At 35.2% G+C, this 21,920-nt stretch overlaps 1 protein-coding gene across 4 annotated transcripts in view; it reads left to right on the forward strand.

Annotated features, from left to right (window-relative positions):
- Positions 1-21,920, forward strand: part of LOC122844137 (collagen alpha-1(XIV) chain-like) — a 135,963-nt gene that overhangs the window by 52,877 nt on the left and 61,166 nt on the right. For all 4 annotated transcript variants that reach the window (XM_044139334.1, XM_044139332.1, XM_044139333.1 and 1 more), the window contains 10 exons: positions 1,404-1,533; positions 5,042-5,181; positions 5,334-5,460; positions 5,553-5,692; positions 8,330-8,462; positions 8,576-8,620; positions 9,385-9,530; positions 15,360-15,489; positions 20,935-21,057; positions 21,621-21,770. In XM_044139334.1, coding sequence (XP_043995269.1) covers positions 1,404-1,533; positions 5,042-5,181; positions 5,334-5,460; positions 5,553-5,692; positions 8,330-8,462; positions 8,576-8,620; positions 9,385-9,530; positions 15,360-15,489; positions 20,935-21,057; positions 21,621-21,770 — 1,264 coding nt within the window. The remainder of the gene's footprint in view (positions 1-1,403; positions 1,534-5,041; positions 5,182-5,333; positions 5,461-5,552; positions 5,693-8,329; positions 8,463-8,575; positions 8,621-9,384; positions 9,531-15,359; positions 15,490-20,934; positions 21,058-21,620; positions 21,771-21,920) is intronic.

Raw genomic sequence — 21,920 nt, forward strand, 5'->3', positions numbered from 1 at the left:
TTCAGTGAACCCCATTTAAAAAATTCTGAACTATACCTTCCAAGCAAATTGAGCAAAGCCATTATATTTTACTTTACCAGGCAGGTGAAATTGTTTCTATGGTGCAATTCCTCAGTACAAGAATTTCTGACCAACTATGTAACAGCTTTTTTTCTGAAATTTCCTGAATAATTCAGAAAAAAGTCTTTAGAATATCTAGTTACATTTTGGAGTTAAATCAATGTTTAAAATAAGGTATATACTGTTTTGTTAAAAAGTATTAATTGGTATTGGCACAAATACAATTCCTCCTGGCAAATTAATGTGATTTTAAATTGTTGAAGAAGTGTTGCCAGGAATGAAATCAGATCCAGGATGAAAGCGTCCTGGTTTTACACAATACACTTTTCTCTGTTTTATGTCTTCAAACACAAACATTTCACAAGGAGGTTATTAGAGTACCCTGTGTTTTTCTACTTTAATGAGATACAAAACATGTGAGGTGATTGGAGTTTATACTGGCAGTGTTCACCCCACTCTAAAGGTGCACAGCCATATTTGATCTTGTGGGGTTGAACAAATAATCATTCACCAACCTTTTGCACAGCTTCCAGAAGTGTGTTGACTCCATGCAACACAGGTGTAAGGCAGTTCTCAGAAACCAAATATTTGTTGAGTGATTCACAGAAAGGCTAAATGTGCAAGCATTTTTCATGAAGTTTTAAAAGAAAAATGTGGCCAGTGCTCATAATTCAGCGCTCTTATAATCATTTTTCACTATCTTCTGTTAATTAATGACAAATTTAATCATTTAGTTTTTCCTGTTTGGAATATGAAAAGAATATACAGTGTTTTCATTGCATATTCATGTTTAAAATGAAATCTTTTATGAGTATATTAAGCTTGATTTACTTTTTACATTTGTATGCAGGTGGTAGACAAAAAGGCAATTGAACAACTGTTTTTGGTCTGTAATTGACAGAATATTTTTTGTTTTAACAATTTTCTTTTGAAAAAAATAATAATTTAGTCGCTCACAGCTCTTAATGTTGAATCAGCAGCCATGAAAGCATCTTCTTGAAAAGCTGGAAGGCCTTCATTATGTGACTGGGTGGCTGCATTGAAAAGTTTTCAATTCTCAACCTTCTTACTGAGTCTCACATTGTCTCATTTTACCTTGAATCTCCTGAAGCTTTTCTGACCGAGCTGTGTATCTGAAAACATTTCATTAACTATATCTTGCTCACAGCTAGACCCTATGCTTGTTCGAATTGTATGGGCTGGTTGGATAAATACGATGGAATCACAGAGAGATAACATGAACAATTTAAACTGGAGTGAAAAGATGTTGGAGTGAAAAACACGGCATTAGTTTTCAGATAGAGGGATTCATACTGTTCTGCTCTGTGTCTGTGTGCGTACAGGTGAAAGTGGGGGATTCTGTAAATGAGGTGGAGCTGGAAGGACTAACTCCAGCCACTGAATACACTGTAACAGTTTATGCCATGTATGGAGAGGAGGCCAGTGATCCCATGACCAGCCAGCAAACAACATGTAAGTCTCTATCAGGAAGTTTTTCAAGCTTCAATAGATCTTCGAAGATCCTCTGTACTGTCCATGCTCTGTTGGCTAATGCAAAGTATTTAGTGTTTTTTCACATTTTATTCCACAGATAAGTTGTGATTCTCATTTTCCCACAGCTTTTTCATCTAATAATTGAAATGTTATTTTTATACATTTCCTTATTAATGACACTGTGGCACAACTGCAGTGCAAAAATGCTCATACTCCTCTTGCTTATGTTGCAATCACAAGCTTCAAAATAAATTATAAATTGAGACTCAGTAGTATAGGCTAACTATGCTAGTAATTGAACATATACTTGCATTCAGCCTCTTCAATTCGATACCCCTAAAAAATACATTGAAGCAAACTGCCTTGAGACGTTTTCTAATGTGACTTAACAGCAAAGATTCAAGTAATATAAGTATAAATAGTGTATTTTTGTGTAAATAAAAAGTTAGTAGTTTAATCTGCAAAAATATCAAAATAATAAAAATGTCAAAGTAAAACCACTTTAATATTGAATATTAAGATCGCACTTCGGGATGTTGTATGTAAAACATCTTTTGTAGCTTTAATTGAGAGGCTTGGTGGTTCTGTAAAAAAATTTGGACAAGTCTTTCTGCAAAACTTCAAGGTAAACTCGTGTAAAAGATAGTAGAATTAAACTTCAGGTAATCTATATGTAATTTACTGAATAAAAGGTTTCTTACTTCTTTTTATCACCTTCATCTCAATTTGCTTTCATTCTCATTGGTGCACCTCACTCTAGTTGAGTCATTTAATACTTTCCTTGCAGCTGCCTGCTGTTCATTTGGAAAGAAATCAAATCACTTATTGAAGAGACTTCCGTTTATGCATGAAGGACACTTGAATTCACTAATTTTAGCTTGTTTTTACATCTGTATAAATATCTCAATTGTAGGTCTTTGATTGGAGGAAGCAAAATTTCTAACCCAAACACTGCATCAGATACATTTTCCTGAGTAGGTTTTAGTCTTGACTTGAACATTTTCTAATCAGTGGCATAAGCTGTTGTAATTATATTTACTTTAGATTTCCACCATCTTTGACTTTTTTCATTTAGCGTTAACAGTGTAACTGTGTCATACTCAAGTCACGTTTCTGGCACTTCTTACATTTTTCAAGAAAAAAGAAAACTATCAGCCTCCCATCCTTAAATCTGTTTCCAGCTGTCTCTATCCCAGATATTTTTATCATGTGGCTCTCCATCCTGAGCCTTGATTAGAGTCTGTTCCTGGTTAACTGTCTGCAAATCCTTACCATTCTTACTAATTTGTGTTTTATTGCATCTCCAAAATGGAGTGAGGCATGTGGCTTTAAGTCAGGGAATGTTTATGTCAAGTCCCACAGCTCCATACATGTAGTGTTTTTCCAGTGGAAGGGGACTGACAGCTTTCTTAGTTAACTTCTCATGAGATATTGTCCCAGGCACAAGGCATGCATTCTCTATTAACAAAATTTGCTTTGTGGTTGTCTCTTTAACCATTTTTGCTTTTTTTTTTTTCTGTTTGTTTTTTCAAGCAATACCTTATTTTGTATCTTTGAGCTCCCAATCAACTCTTCTCTACATAAACTTTCAGATGGTTTTTCTACCTATATATTTTACACAAAACAAATTCAACTAAAAGTTTGGGTTTGGTAAGCAACTTAAAAAAGTACAAAGTACAGACAAATTATGCTTAATTACAATAATGTGAGTGAGTAATGTAACATGTAACTGGTTTCTTTCCACCCTTGCTGAGATGTATCATCAGAATCATTGAAAAGCTAAATTTCTTGTCACCTGCTGAGCCTCGTTATGCAGCCGAATGACACATGATGGAGGTTTAATCTACATTTATTTCTTCTTTTCATTCAGATCCCACATCTCCCTTCAGGGAGATGTGCTAACAGACTTGACAAAATGAGGGACTGTCATCTCTTCCATTGTTAAACCATAATGCACTCTGATGATCACTGTTGTGTAAAAAGCAGATGCAAATGACCTTGATAAAAATGCAGTATAACAGAGAGTAAACAGAGCAGTGCTTCAAAATAAGATCTCAAGCTAGATGTGGTGAATATATGAGGAAAGCATTTTGTGTTTTGTTTCCGTTATGACATGTACTGCATACTGAATTCCAACTATAAACACAAAATGAATATCTTTATCACTTATCCACCTATCAAGAAGGTCAAACATATTTTCCCATAATCTGATGGCACACGATATAAGTGCTGTGAATAAGTAATGACTGACTACTCTTATGGGAAATAGACATTTTATGCCACTCGTTAAAGAGAAAATTCCTTAAAAGAAAAGAGGTGATTATCATTAATTAAAAAAATAAAGGTTTTATTGGCTCTAGTGGCCTGTATTTGATAGTTAATTGACAGGAAAGTGGGTAATGAGAGAAGGGGAAGACATGTGGCAAAGGTCACCAGGCTGGGAATTGAACTCCATTTATGGAGGAGTAAAGCCTCCATACATGGGTTGTGCTTTACCCCTGCGCCACCACAGCACTCCCGTTATCATTAATTTTGACTTATTTGTGCCTTCCTGCTGGGTCTGTCTGGGTTTTGATCCGAGTTCATGAAGTATTTGGTGTATGATTAAAGAAGGAACACTGGACTTAGCTGTACTTTATGAAAGTACAAAAATTCCCAATACAGAAAAATTATCCGTCTTTAAAAATAAAAATGATCCCTTCTGCAGAGAAGAAGTAAGCTGCAGTGACATTTAAGGAAGCATCTGCAAACCAGCAAGAATTATGAAACTTTGCAAACTTTCCTATCTTTCCACCCTTTTTAATTTTCCATCCTGCTGACTGAGGCACAACTCGTAGTAAAAGCAGTGGCAGTATCTCCTCCCTTGCCTCGTTTTTCCTCTATCTCTCTACTGGTTTGTCTTTGCTGTGACCCTCTGTATAATTGAGGTGAAGCAATGGAGAGAACAATCAGGGTTTTTCTCCTCCTCCTTCTTTTTTGCTTTTTTTTCTCCTTTTTTTCAGAAACAGATCAGTAATTCGAAGCAGAAAAGTTCCAACGGATCAGACTAAATCAGTTTCTCAGGCTGAATTTAAAACCACAACAGACACGACATTTTTTTAGGCCTTTACAGGTCTTCCAAGAGAAAGAGAAAGAATTAAATCAGGAGATGAAGTTGGAGCAAAGCCTCAGGGAGTGGTAGTGATGTAATGAGGTTTAGTCCACTTTATAATTAAAATAGTGGAGTCCAATAACTCTTGCTCTAAACCCCATGAGAGTGTGAGAGAAACGGAGAATGTAAAATCATGATCTCAGCAGCTCATTCTGGTAGTTGTCATGATTGTATTCATGTTTTTGCTCCTGACATCTTAATTAGCTTGATGATTGATAGCAAGTCTCCTTATTTTTAGTGTGAGCCTTTTTTTTAAAACATTTTGGTTTCTCATCTAGTGTAATATTTTAAAGCAGAAAATAGTTTTCATTCACAGATGATCTTTTTTCTGTTTAGTACCACTCATCCCAGCAAGTAACCTACGTTTCCAAGATGTGGATCACAGCTCAGTTCGCATAACTTGGGATTCCCCTTCCAGGTTGGTGCGAGGCTACCGTATCATGTACGTCAAGACCAGCGGAGTCCAAACTACTGAGGTGAGCTAGTTCAGCTGACCCCAACTTCTCAAGGAGGCCAGCAAGTCTTTTGTTTTTTTACTTTGAACCTGATACTCCAGGCAAAGGAATAACAAAACCGACCTCTTTGAATCTTTTCAAATTAAATAAGATGTGTGGATTGTGTTGCACAGGTGGACCTTGGTGCTGTGACGAGCTATTTGCTCAAAAACCTGACCTCCCTGACGGAGTACACAGTCGGGGTCTTTGCTGTCTATAAAGAAGGAGAAGCTCCAGCAGTGACTGAAAGCTTCACCACAAGTAGGGATTATCATTTTTGTGGTGGACAAAACAGAATCCTTTAAAATGTAAAGAGACTAATGGCCTGTTTTTTTTTTTTTCTTCTTATGTAGAGATAGTTCCAGACCCGATGGATCTGAAAAGCAGTGATATCTCCTCAGATAGTTTCAGGGTGTCATGGCAACACCCCGCCTCTGATGTGGTACTGTATCGACTCACCTGGACACCCACCGATGGGGGAGACAGCGAGGAGGTTTGTTGAGCTTTTCCATGGTTAATCAAACCTGTAATTAATGAGCAAGTTTATTTTATCTTATTTCTTTATTATTCTAACTTATTTCCAATATTTAATTTTTTCTTCCATTTCATTTTTCATCTTGGGTTACTATGTCATTTAATGTACTTTTCCATTATTTTATTTTATTATCAATGTTTTGTTAAATTTTATTCTGCATATCTATTAATATAATATAATATTTAATTACTTACTTTTTTTTTTATCTCTGTATAGATAAATGTGTGAACAAAAAAAAGCTAATTACAGTAGAAAATGTTAAACATTAAAGTTATTCCTACATTTTATTAATCTTAATTTTAATTTTAATTTTTTTAATTTTATTAATATTAATTTTATTAATCTTTACTGTTGTTAGTTGCTATGTTTATTTTCGGGTAAATGTTATTCAATAGTTTTTTTCTGATTTGAGTGACAACCTAGTTGATGAAGAGGAATGAACAATTTAAATACTGCCTTATTATTGCAAAGATTAAACATTCCACCTGAATTTTTGCAGCTTTTTTCTTTCTTTATTTTTTTTAAAATCCTGTCAGTTAAGAGAAATTTATCTCATCTCTATAATTTAAGACCAAGATGTAGCACATAATTAAGATTTATGTACAAGCTCATATTTAGTCAGATATAGGTTCTTATGTGCAGCAAGCTTACCTGTAAAAGCTTGCTGCTAATGGAAAGTGGTCACCTTTTTTTCCAACTCAACTGTGTCACTATGCTTGCATCATAAATTCCTTCTAGTAGAAAAAAAATGCATTACATTTTTGGTCAGGATACCACTTTGCAACAGTCTGTTGGAGATTTTCGCGAAACCAAAGTGGATATTTCCATATGAAAGCCCAGATGCAATTAAACATTCCTCAGTTTCTGATGCGCTTTGATTTGCTGGATGATACTCCTTTTAAGTTTGTCAGAAATTAGATGAAAAACATAGACTTTTGAAACCTAGCAGTAGCGCACCTTTTTATGGAGTTCAAACATAAAGAAATGATCAAAGTGTTGAAAAGCTTTGTGATTTGGCAGCTTTCCATTTATTTCCCTAAAAGCTTTACATTTCACTGCAGCAAAAATAACAGGATTTAACTGCTTAGAACTAACAAAAGAAAGTTTCACATGAAAATTTAATTATTTCATTTTTGGTTCTTCTATACAGTATCCTTTAAGTATGTTTCAGTCATTTCCCTTTGTGAAATAAAGACCTCCAGCTTTCAAGGACTTTCAGTATTTTGAATCCACTGATATGATTGTCTTATTACTACTATATATTTATTTCATTTATAATCAAAATACATGTCTTTGAATGAGAAGCTACAAGTGGAAAGCCAGAAAAAGTAGAGATTTTGAAGGTGGATGAGTTCAAGTCTGTGAGGTCAACCAGTAAGAACAATGAGAAGGCATCATGAAAACTAATCAGAGATTTTAGGCAGGATGGAGAAGAGTGGCATCAATAAAGGGGAGATTGACCAGAGAGTTGTGAGACCAGTTTGGGGTCTGGAGGAGGCTTGGAATTGAAGGCATTAACAAAATCTATGGAGGCTGAGTCAGAGGTGTTAAGTGAGGGGAGCCGTTAGAGAGACAGAAGTGATATAATTAGGACCTGCAGAGGAAGGATAGTTAGACTACAATAGTCGCTCAGTGGGAAATTCAGATGTACCAGCAGCAATTTGAAGGGCAAGTGAAAATGATAATACTAAATTAGAAATAAGAATAAAATGCTGTACAGTAAGAGCAAATTGAAGCATAATAAAATACGGTGGAGCTACTGTAAATAGCATTCTCCAATTTGAAGAAATTTGTAACTGAGCAGAAAAATAAGAAAAAACAAATTAACATATCTGTTTATTTGTGCATGAAAAACAAATTACTACAAGAAGTGTAAAACTTGTACAAATAATGGAAAGAATGTGAAATTGGAAAGACTGTACAAACAACATCAAGGGTGTAAAGATGGAGTTTTTAAAGACATCTGTCTTTGAATTGAGTCATTGAGACTAAATTAAGTCTAAATTAATTTTATTGTTCTGTTTAGTACTTTAAGCTCTGAAGTTAGGGAAGTAACTATTTTTAATGGCCTTCATTTTTTTCTGCTGCTGGTTTTTTTTTTTTTACCTTGCTAAAAAAATTGCTGCACAATAAATCAAAACACAGACTCACTGCAAAATCGATGTGTGCTAAATCACGAGAGACTGCTTGCATACAATATTTCCTTGACTAAAGGACATTTTAAGTACGATTCATGAAAACCCGGCAGGCTAATATTATAGTTGGCCTCATCTATTGTAAATATTATTGACTCAGCTTAGTAGTCACTTAATTGTAGCAACAATATCACCACAAAACTGGAAAATAATGTCATGATTTCCTTTCCCCAATGTTTTTCCGTACTTTAAAACTACTTTTGTTGTTGATTTTACTGCTAGATTCTAATAAAACCAAAATTTGAATGTTCTTGCTATTTCAAAGAGGAGTGTTTTTTTTTTTTTCTAAATTGCTATATGGTGTACCTGAATAATACAAATGTTTTATTTTTGATCTTCTTTGACGTTTTAGCTGTGCATAAGAGCAAATAAATCATAGTTTCTCATGTCTTTGTTTCAGGTTCTGGTGAATGGAAACATTAACACCTATCTGATTAAAGGACTAGAACCCGTCTCCGAATATGAAGTCCTCCTGGCTGCTATCTACGCAAACGAGGTTGAGAGTGATGAGATGGTACTAATAGAAACCACTGGTAAATTAAAAAACCTCTCATGAAATATTCTAAATAATGTACACTTTCAAATTTCAATTTCTGTGAGATTAACTTGATTTCAATAAAATAAATTCAGTATTTATCATTTTCAGCTAAGAGGACAACTACAGTTGCTACAACAACCACAACGACATTAAGTAAGTCTTTCAGCCACTATGCGCTGTTTTACTTTCCTTTCACACTAACTTACTTTGGAGATGTTAATTTTTCCAATTTTTGTTGATTGTAAACATTATACTTCCTTTTTCTTAATCTCTTCGTGTACACCTGCCATAGAGTGTCTTACAAATGTACACATACCCCTTAATCTTTTGAAAGTTCTATCTTGTTTATAATCATAAATATTATTGCATTTTATTACGCTTTTGTGTGGAAGACCAATAAAAAGCTGCATAATACGGTGGAGGAAGTAAAGGATAAAACAATAGGGATAGGATAGTTGATCAAAGTTAAATGCACAAGTTAAATTTTGTTGACCATCTATCCTTTTTTCCTTTTCTTAATTGTGGACATTTTCTACAGTGTTACTGGGATCTGTTAGTTTTTAAAACATGATAAGAAGTTTTACATATTATGAAGGTTATTGAAAAATCAGGCAAAAGCTATCTGGTGAGAAGCTTTTTGGGTTCAATCTCTATTTAAAATCTGTTTCCACATCTTTAGATGTGAGGCTTATCTCCCATCATGAAAGTTTGTGATACCTTCTGCAGGGAAAGGTTTTGATATCACCAAGACACCCATAGGAATTTGAAGTAAATTAAATGTCAAAAGATTTTGATATCATCTTCTTCCATCTCACAGTGTGACAGTTTTGTGCTTCACTGAGTTTCTCTGACTCTGATCTGCTGAGCGATTTCATTTATTTATTCATATTTTCTTTTCTCTGTTCCTGATCCTCCAGCACCTCGTTATGCTGTGAAGAACCTGAAGATCGATGAAGAAACCACATTTAGCATGCGGGTGTCGTGGCAGGCTGTGGACTCCAGAAATGTCCGTCATTATCAACTGACCTACATCAGTGCCAGGGGAGACAGAGCAGAGGAGACGGTAAGGAAGACAGTTCTTAGTTTTAATTCCGTTGTTTGGTTGTTTTTTTGGACAATTATTAAAGACATAATCTGCTAATCAGTTTTGTTTTCATTGAGTGGCTCCAAATGGGGTTAGTACTGAGTTATCAGGAAGTATGAATGTGTCTAGACAGAGGTAGAATATTTGACAGTACAAAATAAACATGCTGTCACCAAAGGTAAAATATTTATGTGTTCAAATAAATTTAAGGTGGATTATTATTATTTTTTTACCTCAAATTCTTTGTGAATATTTACCCTGATCATATGAATGGGTTGCTTCATAAATATGACGTTGTTATGTTCCATTGGATTTTTAATGTATTGTTTTGCCATGCATGGTGTGTGAATTTAATTAGGTTGTGTCCCATTGTCAGTGCCTCGAGGTCCTTATGAACTCTAAGAAAAAAGCAATCCATGGATTGCTAATTCCATGACAACACAAAATGGCAACACTCTTAGATAAGCACAAGAAAAGTATGAATCTGGAAACTTTTAAATGAATTACACTAAACAGTGAACGAGCAGCAAAGCATAATATCTAAAATATTTGAAAGCTCAGGAAGATAAAATACTTAGATTCAATACCACTTGACACACTATTTGGTGGCACTTGCAGTCATCAAATAGTGCCCTGAAAGGGAGACTGTAGCTGTTAGCTTATGTGGTTTTACCGATACGGTTTCTACTATACGTATTAATGCACATTATGGTATACTGTATATGGTGTTTGAGCTATTAAAATAGGCAGTAATAAACATTCTTAGATAAACTTTTAAGTGTTATCTATTCCTGGGTGACTGTGGTTCTAACCCCCACAACTAATACTATAATTTTACTATTATCAAATTTTTGTTTGTGATTATTAGACAGAATATAAATCTACAATAAAAGGTGTAATTATTTTGGGATCTTTTCCTATTTTTGTCTAGAATTACCAATAAATGAAGAGCATAGGCCAAGTGGCAATAACTCGCTGCTGTGGGAATAACTAAAGATAAAATTTTTGAAGTAAAGGACAAATGTAAAATGCTTATCATTTGTTGTTACTGCACATAAAGCACTAACATCTATAGATGGGGTTGATGAAAAGTCAGTCCCCAATGCATGGCAGGCCTTCAGTTTAACAGACTTCTTTTGGGAACAAAAGTGGAAGGGGAGATGAAATGTTGCTGTAGTTCATGGCAGTTCTTCACACAGAGTTTTGTGATAGAGAAGAAGATAATGATGAAAACATTGTCAGATCATCAAAAACTCTGTTTGATTAGATGTTGAGAAAAATGGAGAGAGTGACTGGATTCACTCTAATGAGCCACAAGAGACAAAGTGTAGCGGAAGACTTGGAGGAAAAAAAACTCTGATGCAGAAACACAGTTCTGCCATGTGGATGTTTACTCTATTTAAATTTTTTTATGTCAGCAGGTTTGACAGATATATAATAAAACAGAAAGCAAATACCAAAACTTATGATGTCAGCAACCTTTTTGACTTTGTAACTCAGCAGAAGTTGGAAAAAATAACTAAGGACAAAAGAAAATGATTTCAGGTCTTGAACGTCGTCATTGGATGTTCATTTAAGGAAATTGTGACCTCAAATAAGAAAATACTTCAGTAATGTCAGAAGATGATTTCCAGAGTCAGATTAGTCGTAGGATTCATAACAAAGAATGATTAGAAAATTGTTGCCAATGTTTTGCTTGCCAAATTTCCTAGGAACATTTTCAAAATTTAGTACTGAAATTGATAAATCCCTATATCATAATTCTGCTTAAGTAAACTCTTCAGGGAATTTAGTGTTTGGTTTATAACAGTTTTTGAAAATGAATCTAATTTCTTTTGTAACTTATTTAAATTTTTCTTTTGATATTTATTTAGAAGCTACCTTCTGTAAACCATTTATTTATGATTATTGAAACCATTTTTCAATTGACTTTGATGCCACTCTCACACTTCTCTACACAGAACACACTTTACAAATGATCATTGTTTGTCACAACTAAAGTTATTTCACAGTAGGCTGTAGATATGAGCAAGTTTAGGCAAGTTGGTAATTCCTTGTTGCCACTTCCTGACATAAATGCACATCTGGTTTGAATGTTTCGTTCCTTTGTTCTGCCTCTTTCAGAGTGTTAAAGAAGCCACCTCTGTATCTGTATAACAAAGTCTGAAGTCATGAGTTAATAGGTCGTAGACACACTGATCATACAACTGAATTAAAATAGCTTGTTTTTTTAAGGTATTGCTAAGAGTGCCTGTGATTTAAAGAAAAATATAATTAAAGTGGGAATACTTTGTCCAAACTGAATAAATTAACTGATCTTAGATATTCTATTTTTTTTTTTTGCAAGTAAATGGTGAGCATTTTAACCACTGTTTTTTTTCCTTGACTAAAATACTACAATTTTATTAAAAAAAATTAAAAATCATATCCTGCTTTAATAACTGAAGCAACCTGATGTATGATTTGTGAAGTGCCCAAGGGAAGATAGCTTGGCTCATAGATGCAAAATAAAATGGTTTCAATAACAATTTAAGAAGGAAAAACAGAGTTAAGCACTAAATGAGTAAATTCTAATGGTGGTAAGACAGAAAGGATAAGTGGAAGCAAGCCAAACACAAACAGCAAAACAAGCATGAATCTAGGAGAAAAACATAAAAACGCTGAAAGCGAGTGTGGCTGACAAATAGAGAATCGCTCCTCCTATGCTATAGCTTTAATAGCTAAGAGTTCTACCATTTATTTTGTCCTAGGTTTATATCGAAGTGTGCACTTCATGTCATGGTAACTGTTGTCCAGTATCTGCACACCCTATCATATTTTAATGAGTCTGAATTGGCAGTTGAGTATTTGTTAGTGTTGATTTGTGGCTTCGCCCCAGCAGAGGAGGCCGTACCATGGTGGTCTGCTCTGGACACAGGTCCCACAGCAGCTTTTCATCCTGACAATAAAGAGCTGCCAGCTGTTCACACCAGCAGCTTGGTAAATGAGATCTCTTATCAAAGTGCAAGCAGCTGGGAGCTCCGTTTGGCAGTCCGGTCAGGTTATGTACCGCCAAGTGCTGCACTCAACACACACTGTCTAAAGAGCTTGGGAAAACAACTGCACAGCATCCTACAAGTGTTCCCTTCGAGGGAGCCACAAGCCACTGAACAAAACCATGGAAAACTGAACAATGATGCAATACTTCATGGAATGCTTTTCTAAATGTTTAAATTATGAAAAAATGATGTATTAAGTGCAGATAACATCAAAAGAACATTTTAACTTTAATTGCTTATTTTCTTCTGAAACTTTCCCCTCTAAGCCCCTCAAACAATGAAGTTTTGACTCGACTTATGAAATTCCCTCAAAAAATAATAATTACAAGTTTTTAGTTTATTAAAATATGAAGTCAACTTGGCTTCAGGTATCTTTTACCTTTTGCCAATCACTTTTGTGTCTCCAATCAAGGAGACACAAAAGTTGCTGCCAACTTCATTGCATTAGTTTGTTTTCTGCCTTTTCTTTGCACCCATATTACCATTGAATTTCTATGATCTGTGCAGACTACCTCTTCCACACCATTGCAAATAGTCATTACCTAAACAACTCAAACAACGTTCAAAACAAATGTATTTTCTTGCCAAACAACCGTAGTTCAAATTACATTAAGATAGTATACATTGTGCTACGCTTCAGTTTGTTTGTCTGGGTTGTACAGTCATAAAGAAAACATCTCAAGGTCATTTTCTTTGGTTGACATTCTCAAGAATGTCAACATTCCTTCAGGGTTTTTTTTATACTGGTGAATTCTTCAATTTATTGGGTTCATAAAATACATAAAAGATGCCTTTTTTTCATTTTAAAGAAAACACTTTTGCATGTAACAACTTTGCAAAAGCAGTATCGACTTATTCGGGCATCCACATGTCAAATGATGCTTGTTGTATTTTGTTGACTATGAGGGAATGCGGAACATCCACTGCCACCCTAAAACCACAAACCTCACGTCCTCAACAAATCCAAATTTAAATCCTGGTTTTGTCTCTGCCACTGTTTAACCAGATGTCAGTGTGTGGAGGGTAACCGTGGGGTAACTAAACTCTGCAGCCATCTGTTCGCAGGCAGCTGTGATGCTTAAGTCACCAAAGTCGCTCTGCTGATGAATTCAGTGTTCAATAAACAAAGCCTTTCGGGCATCAAATGCACTTCTGTATGTGTAAACAGAGTTCTGGCTATTTTCGCTTTGCAAGCAAATTTTGTTTGAGGTGCTAAAAACTTTGGATCTTAAATGAAAACACGGCAGGTACATTATACTTTAAATTAAATTCCACACAACATTGGGTTTATTTGAGATTTTTGCACTTATTTGAATAATTATATTTTTATTTATTTATAATTTTGTGGCACCAAAATAATGTTTGTATAAAGAGTTGATTTATTTCTGGCAGTGTAGCTCCTTGACAATTTGGGGACTTGCTGCCTTTTTCATCAGACCAAGCTGAAATTGAATCCTCAAGGCTCTCTGTGTTTGTCTGAATGACAAGTCTGAAAAAGACTTTTCTTTAGACATGAAGAAAAAAAGTTTGCAGATGGAGTAAGGCCAGACTGTGCATGCCCTGAATGCAAACTGGCAGACTCAGGTAGGGTGAGACAAAGGCTTCTAATGGCCGGAGCAGAAACAGGAATCTAAAAGTGAGTCACAGCTACATACAGGTATCTTTTGTTTTTGTTTTTTTGTTTTTTTTGTGTGTGTGTAGAGATTGATTTCTTCTTGGTTTTTGCTCTTGCAAAACAACAAATGCAGTAATTGCATTTGTTGAGAAAGTTACTTCTACCAAGTATTGACTCTTTGAGGCTTATTACAAATACACACATTTAAGATTTTTATTTATATAAAATGCTTAAAAACTCGTAGTCTTTTGCTCCTGATTCACAATTGCACATTACTACTCCATGTGTTACTCCATCATAAAAAATCCACCGAATATACATAGAAGCTTTTCGTTTTACATCACTCAGCTAAAGGCTGATGATGTTCAGTTTTAAAAATTATTATTTGTAAGATGAAAACAGGACATTTCTCAATTTGGTTTTCCCAATTGAGAAATACATTTCAAGTGGAAAATGAATTTGATGTTACATCTTTAGCTGCTGATTCAAAGATGGACAGTAAAATGCAGTAATAAGTACCGTTGGAAAAGTTTAATTGAAAACCAAAAGATGAAATAGGAAACCAGGGACCCATGAACAGAAGTTGATAGAATGAATGAAAAAAAAGGAAAGAGAAGCACAAATAAAAGATGGCTACTTGATTAAGAGGCACATTATCTCATCTGCAGCACATGGAAAAAGTTTCACCAGGATGAATAAGTCCTTTGTAGATCTGCTTTAAGAAAAGGTCAGCTTCACTCAAGGGAACAAACCTAGACATAATTAACCTCTGCAGCTGCCAAAATCTAAAAGCGTACAAAACTCTAAAAGCATACAGTAGCAACTCTCACAAGCTAACCCTGGGTTAAGATTGATTCTTTGGGGGGGTTTTGTACTTTGTAGTTGGTTGTCAGGATTGCTTAGATTCATTCATCTTTTAGTTCTTTCTAGAGTATTTCTGTAACCTATTAAAACACAACATCTCAACTTTTTAAGTTGAACATGAAGGTTTACAAAGTAATCATTTCCTCGATTTTTGAGCATGTGTGGAAAAAATTATATGATTACATCTTTTGAATTTGGAACAAAAAATCAGACCGTATCTGGATATTTTACCAATCATGTTTGCAGCTTAACTTTGATTTTAATATCTTTTTTTTCCTCCTCTGTTTTCAGAGGACGGTGCCCTCAGGTCAAACCAGCCTGGTTCTGCAGCCTCTCCTTTCAGACACAGAGTACAAAGTCACTGTGATTCCTGTTTACAATGAGGGAGATGGCCCGGCATCCTCACAAATGGGTCGGACACGTAAGTCTCAAGTTATAAATTGCTATATTTTAATCTGTACATTGATGAAAATCAATCCTGTGTTTTGTTTTTGTGGGAGCAATACAACCACACTGATAATTACACCTGCCTTCCTGACATGCACTTTATTTCTGGTTTACACCCTTTGAACAATCGTGCAGTTTTGTTCTGGGTCAGCCTGACCACTCTGTAGCAGTCATGGTCTGAACTTGATTCTTGTGAAAAGCTTGTTAAAGACAGAAATATACTCCCTTTAGAGCTGCAGACTGAGAAAAATTGTGAAGGCAGTGGAGCTTTTAGAGACTAAAAGCTATAGCATAGTTCATAGAAATATGAACAAAAATGAAGAATGAACACCTAGGAAGCATTTCAGTAACTAAAATAGCTTAACTCTGATTTATTTAAACATCAGAATATTTGGTCAAACCAAAAGAAAGATTTTCGTAAGTTTAATTTGAATTTTGTCCAGTGCTGCATTCAGGCAGAAGAACATTAGACCCAAATAGAGGTTCTTTTGTTTTTTGTTTTTTTTAAAGCTGTTAAATTCTGATTTATTGTTATGTTATTGCTTTTTACATGCACAATATGTTTAACTGCGTTTTAATATGCGAATAGGGATCTCTGAATCTTAACTATAAAAGTAATATAAAAGTAAGTGAGCAAAACTCTCAGACTCATTTAAGATGCATGATAACACCTTTAATGTGGATATTGCTGCTAACATAAAACAATATAGTAAAAAAAAATGTTGAGATGTAGACAAAATGGTAAAAATAGTTACTCTTGTAAAAATAAGCTTCTGAAGGGCCATTTTCTTATTCAGGAAAAAAATGTGGTCAAGGATTTTCTTTTCTTTCCAAACGTGCCTTGAAATTTTGATTCTTCGTTCACATTAATGTTGATTCTTCATTTGCTGGTAGAGAATCAAAATATTTCTCTGTTCAGGCCTGATCTGGTTTCTCTTTAAGGGCATGTTTAACACCTGCTGATGTCAAAAGTTAAGCTGTGTCCGATTGAAGATGAGTCAGCAGACAGTTTGAGAAGTCCTCATGTTCAGACATATTCGGGTTTTGGAGGGACATGTTCAGTGGTGTGTGACTATTCAAACAGAGAAAAAATGAGAACTAGATTTAACCACAAGCCAGTTGCTTAAAAAAAGCTTATCACATGCAAATGGGTACCTTACAAACTGATATTCTGCATCTGCTGTTATCTTCCAGAAGTTACTAACACATTGACATATACAGAGACTCTGCCAAGAATAAGGCTGTTATATAATGCCCCCATATTATTATAACCTTAACTAACTGCATCTGGCTGAAACCTCAGCCTCTTGCAATGGCTTTTAGTAATCCCTCCCTGCAGTGCTTTAGAAATCTGACTCAACCATAGCCAAGTTCAGTAAACTGTGGAGTTTTAACAGGCTTTAGTTCATTATTTCCTATGCATTTATTGAACTAAATGTTTAATATTTACTAATCTTGTAAACCTTCTGCCTTTTTGGAACGTTTCCACATTTTACACATAGTTCATATGATGAGAGCGATTATGTATTGGGGGCATATTAGCAGAAACTTGACTAAGAAGCTAATAACATTAACTGAAAAAAACAGAAAATGGTTGCTGTAGCCACTTTTTGAGTTTGGACTAAGTTTTAGTCTTATGGAAATGTAAGTAACATATTAGCAGAAACGAGTAAACAGTTGTTTTTGCTAGACAGAGCATTTTTCTTAAAATCTAATTAAACTTAATTATTTCTGTCGTGAAGCCCGAATGCATGGAGAAACCACTTAGTACCACAGTTAATTTAAAAACTGTCACTTAAAAGTAAGAACAATGGGAGAACATTTCAAATTTTGTCTAACTGTTAAAGTCTTATCAGCTCATTACTCCCGAAACAATTTGAAGTGACTACAGAAAGGTAGCAGCCAGTTTCTGTGGCTGAAATTTCTACATTAATTATTTTTCTTGTGGAGCTGAAGACAAAAATGCAATATTTTATTTATCTTTTTTAAATGCGACTTTATGCTTTAAATACTCAAGTGGGAGCTAATGATTTGGCTGTCAGCAAGTGCATCACAGAGCAAACACTTGACTTTCAGCTAGAAAGTAACTCCAAATTCCGGTCATTTGTCTTTCCCCTCCATCCTATCGCTTCTCCCTGAGCGGCGCATTACACACATTAGCAGGCCTTAACGACGTTTTCCCGATTTTTAAATAACTGGTCTCCGACACTTGGTGATGATGAATGGTTCCTGTTAGCAAGTGAGGGATGAGATGATCCCCTGAGGAAAAATGGCAGAGAATGCAGAGAGGGGGGGTCTATTAGTTTTTTTGTTGTTTTTTTTTTTTAAGAGTGAAGACAGATGATGAGACAAGGGGAGCCGGTGTAATCTGGGATCTGAACCGGCGAGGGGTGGGGTTGACACGGAGGGAGGCATGACAGGGAATGCAGAGGGAGTGATTGGGTATTTAGAACCACACCGGCGATAGATAATGACAGCTGAGGCCGACTAATCTGAGCTTCTGATCCACTGTGGAATGGGTTGAATAGCTGAAGAAGTTCTGAGGTTATTCAGGGAGTAGGACAAGTACTCCAGTCATGAAAGAACCAGAATAAACTACATTTTGTATAGTTTTCAGTAGTGATTAAAAAAAATGCAAACTGGTCAGAGATTCTCAGCCATTTCACTGGTTTCCTTTGTGACAAATTAATTCTGTAAACGCTGCATTTGTGTCCAAGAAGTGAGATATGATAATGATAATTTATCTTTTATACAAAGACCATTTCATGGTAAGAGAAATGCACTTGTGCTTCTGAAATATCATCGTCTTGTACATGTTTAAGTTGTTAGTTATGGAATATTTTCTCTATGTTCAAAGCAATATCAACACTTTCTGAATCTGAGATTTCTCTGTTGTTCGTGAGTAAGTTAATTTCTTAAACTGACATTTCCCTCTGATCTGGAGGTGTGACCTGGCACCAGAGAAGAAATGTCCTGCATAGGATTACCAGCATTGCTAAAATGAGATCTAATATAATATTAGGTTTAAGGAATAACAAGTAACAGTTACGTCCTTATATGATTTGTAGCAGTTCAACAGTGCATGATATATACCACTGACATGCTCTCAGCCATTTCAAAAGTGTAGAAAATTATATGAAAATACTTAATTACATAATCTTTCACCTATGGAGTCGATAAAGCATCTAAATTTGCGGATGTGCCTAATCTCAATGTTTAAAAGATGAAAGTTGAGTTACTTAACTTAGAAGGAAAGTTGATATTTCAAGATTCTTTTCTGTTCACACCAAATTCACACTAAACATTATGGGATGGAGGAATTAACTGGTTCTGGTCTTGTTTCTATTCATGTAACATTTGCAAGAAATAATATTTCTAACCCTAACCCATACAGCTCTTCTTTCTCAACTAGCTAAAACTATGCCGACGTTTTTCCCTTGTTAAAGAGAAACATTTACCAGTTGAAGGAAATGTCATCTTAACATACACAAATACATATCTGCATGTCCTTATGAAAGTGGCAGGTTTACTATGTAAAAAAAATCCTTTCACATTAAAAGGCATTATGTCTTCTTCAATTCTACAAAAAAAATATGCTAAGGGAAGCAAGTTGATGTGCTTAATGGTAGGACTGGTTCACTATATGTTTGAGGCTCAAGTCTTTGATGCAGCTGTTCCAGGTTCGATTTCCTAACCCAGTCTTATTTTTTGAAAATAAGATAAGAGAAAACAACATTGGACATTACCATAAAATATTATAACCATAGTAAAACATATGATGCTAGCGTCATGACCTGGAGTTTCTCTTTTCAGATGAAATTGAGATTGTTGTTGTTAAGGTGGATGAAATTATAATCAGGTCAAAATGGCAGTTTATTTTGATCCAAGATCTTCATAAAAATGAAGAGAGGCTTTATTTTTCACTATCAAAGTGAGTTTAAGGAGATGTCAAAAACAATAAACGTTTACTTTCATTACGGAGTCAAAACTAAATTTGGTGCAAAATGTATGGGCTCACCTGAAGAGAGATGACTTTAAAACTGGATTGAGTCTTTGGTAGACTGGATTGAATATGGACCGATGAATACTACATGACTCAACAGGCGCCTCAGTTAAGTATTAAAATAATAGCATTCAGGTGTGTGTGTGGGCGTGCGTGTGTGTGTGTGTATATATATATATATATATATATATATATATATATATATATATATATATATATATGTCTCTACTTAAGTTTAAAAAAATGATCTTAAGTAATTTGAATTATTATTTATTTATTTATTTTGTAGCACAAGCTCAGAACTATGTATTAAATTATTGTCAGCTCAAGTACAGTAAAACAACTGACCCATGCACAACTGCATCTTAGCCAGAGATGAGTCTAAATGCTGAATTTTCCCCCCATCCTCTTCATAATGGTTGCTAAATCACAAGAAAACCTTCTTTATTGAGAGAGTTTTATTAAACCTCCGGTTTCCCATCATCAGTGAGCACATCGTGGGAGGTATGGCACAGAGCAGAGAATGATGGGAATCTCCGCAGGTCCAGGAAGGGCAGCGGAGGATATATGACACAACAGAGGAGCAGGTTATAACATGAGGATTTAAACACATCAGTTCACACCAGAAACCATTGGGGTTGTTCGGTGCAGAAAGGTCTGATTGGATTTTTATTGCCGAACAACAGCAGAGGGTGAGGAGGAAAGATGAGGCAGAAGAGCTGGTGTAATTCAGAGATTTCCTTTTGTAATGGAACATGGTCAGGGTGTTTGGAGGTTTTCAGGTGTATCAATGTGAAACTGAGCAGCTGGAGGATTCACTCCGGGATTTCAGTCCGTGGGGATCCATGTTTTATAATAACTGAGGGGATTTTCTTCAAAATGAGCTGAGGTTATGAATGAATATCAATGCACAAATTCTCTAGACACTAGCCCAAGAAGGGAATTAATAAAAAAAAAAAAAATAGTAATAATAACATTCTACTTTGAGCTCTATAAGCAGTCCACTATCCAGTTTCCATTTATATAACTGCTGGTTTTAATAAATTTTTGACGTATTAAATTATAAAAGCATGAGAAGATGTGCGCTATGAAGATTTTTTCTTTGTACTAAGTCTGAAACTAGCACTAAGCTTTATTGAGCTTCTATTTTATTGTGCTTCATTATTTGCAGGCTTTGTTTCTGTAGCTTCAGTTTCTTCCTATGCTTTTCTCTCTGATAATTTTGTATACAATAAAAATAAAAAAAATTGTGTGAATGGATTTGTAAAATGACTTGCTTTGTCTGAATTTTTCTTGCAATTTTAAACTTCAACATTTCTTCTTTTCTTCACTTTTATTTTGGAAAGAGCAATGTAAATCAATGCTTTTAAGATTTTGGTAAAAATAAATATATAAAAATTGCATTTTTTTTCTCAGTTCCTCTTTCAGCTCCTAGAAACCTGCGTGTGTCAGAAGAATGGTACAGCCGCTTCAGGATCAGCTGGGATGTTCCTCCTTCACCCACTATGGGCTACAGAGTTGTCTACCAGCCTCTTTCTGGTAATTTATGCACATAAGCAAGAACTAAATCTTTAACAATTTACCTTCAAATTGTGCTTCTTGGAAATCCTCACTTTTATGGAAGAGAATTCATTTTTTTATTAACCTAAATTTAGCTGTTAGAATGGGGATTTATGAACATTTGGTCCACAAAGTCATTAAGACTTAATAGTTGAAACTCAGAACTTTCTCTGTCATCAGCATTCTTCAGTGCTGGGATTTCTTCATCGAGTGTGAAGGGAGAAATGAGTGAGCTAAGTAGATTTCTGGAGCATTAAGCTACTGACCTCAAGCATCTTCCCCTGCAGCTAATGCCTTAAGGCTACATTAGACACTATCAAGTGCAAGATGAGGCCAGATCTTTAGAGACTTGTTTCGGTTTTCAAATGAAGTACATGTAGAATACAGAATGAGTTTCACACATTCTCCTTTAGTCTGGAAACTCCTTGTGAAGCCAAATATTTTTAGAAGAAATGCAAAACCATGCTTCTTCCAGCCCTTTCATCTAAGTGGCCTTTTGTTGCTTCCTGACTTCCCATTTAATCTGCTCTGGCCCATTGCAGCCCCTGGACAGGCGCTGGAGACTTTTGTTGGGGAGGATGTGAACACCATGCTGATCGTCAACCTCTTGAGTGGGACAGAGTACAGTGTCAAGGTCATCGCGTCCTACACCACAGGATCCAGTGAGGCTCTAACAGGAAAGGCCAAGACTTGTGAGTTCAGCTTCCTTTACTTTGATTTAACTTCACAGTTTCTCTCTTGTATTTTTGGCTCAACGTCAAATTTCCTTTTGCACAATGTTCTTAAACAAGATAAACAGAACAGCTTATTGTGATTGTACACTATGTCTTTTATTATGTTTG

This window comes from Gambusia affinis, linkage group LG14, assembly GCF_019740435.1.
Source record: "Gambusia affinis linkage group LG14, SWU_Gaff_1.0, whole genome shotgun sequence".
NCBI lineage: Eukaryota > Metazoa > Chordata > Actinopteri > Cyprinodontiformes > Poeciliidae > Gambusia > Gambusia affinis.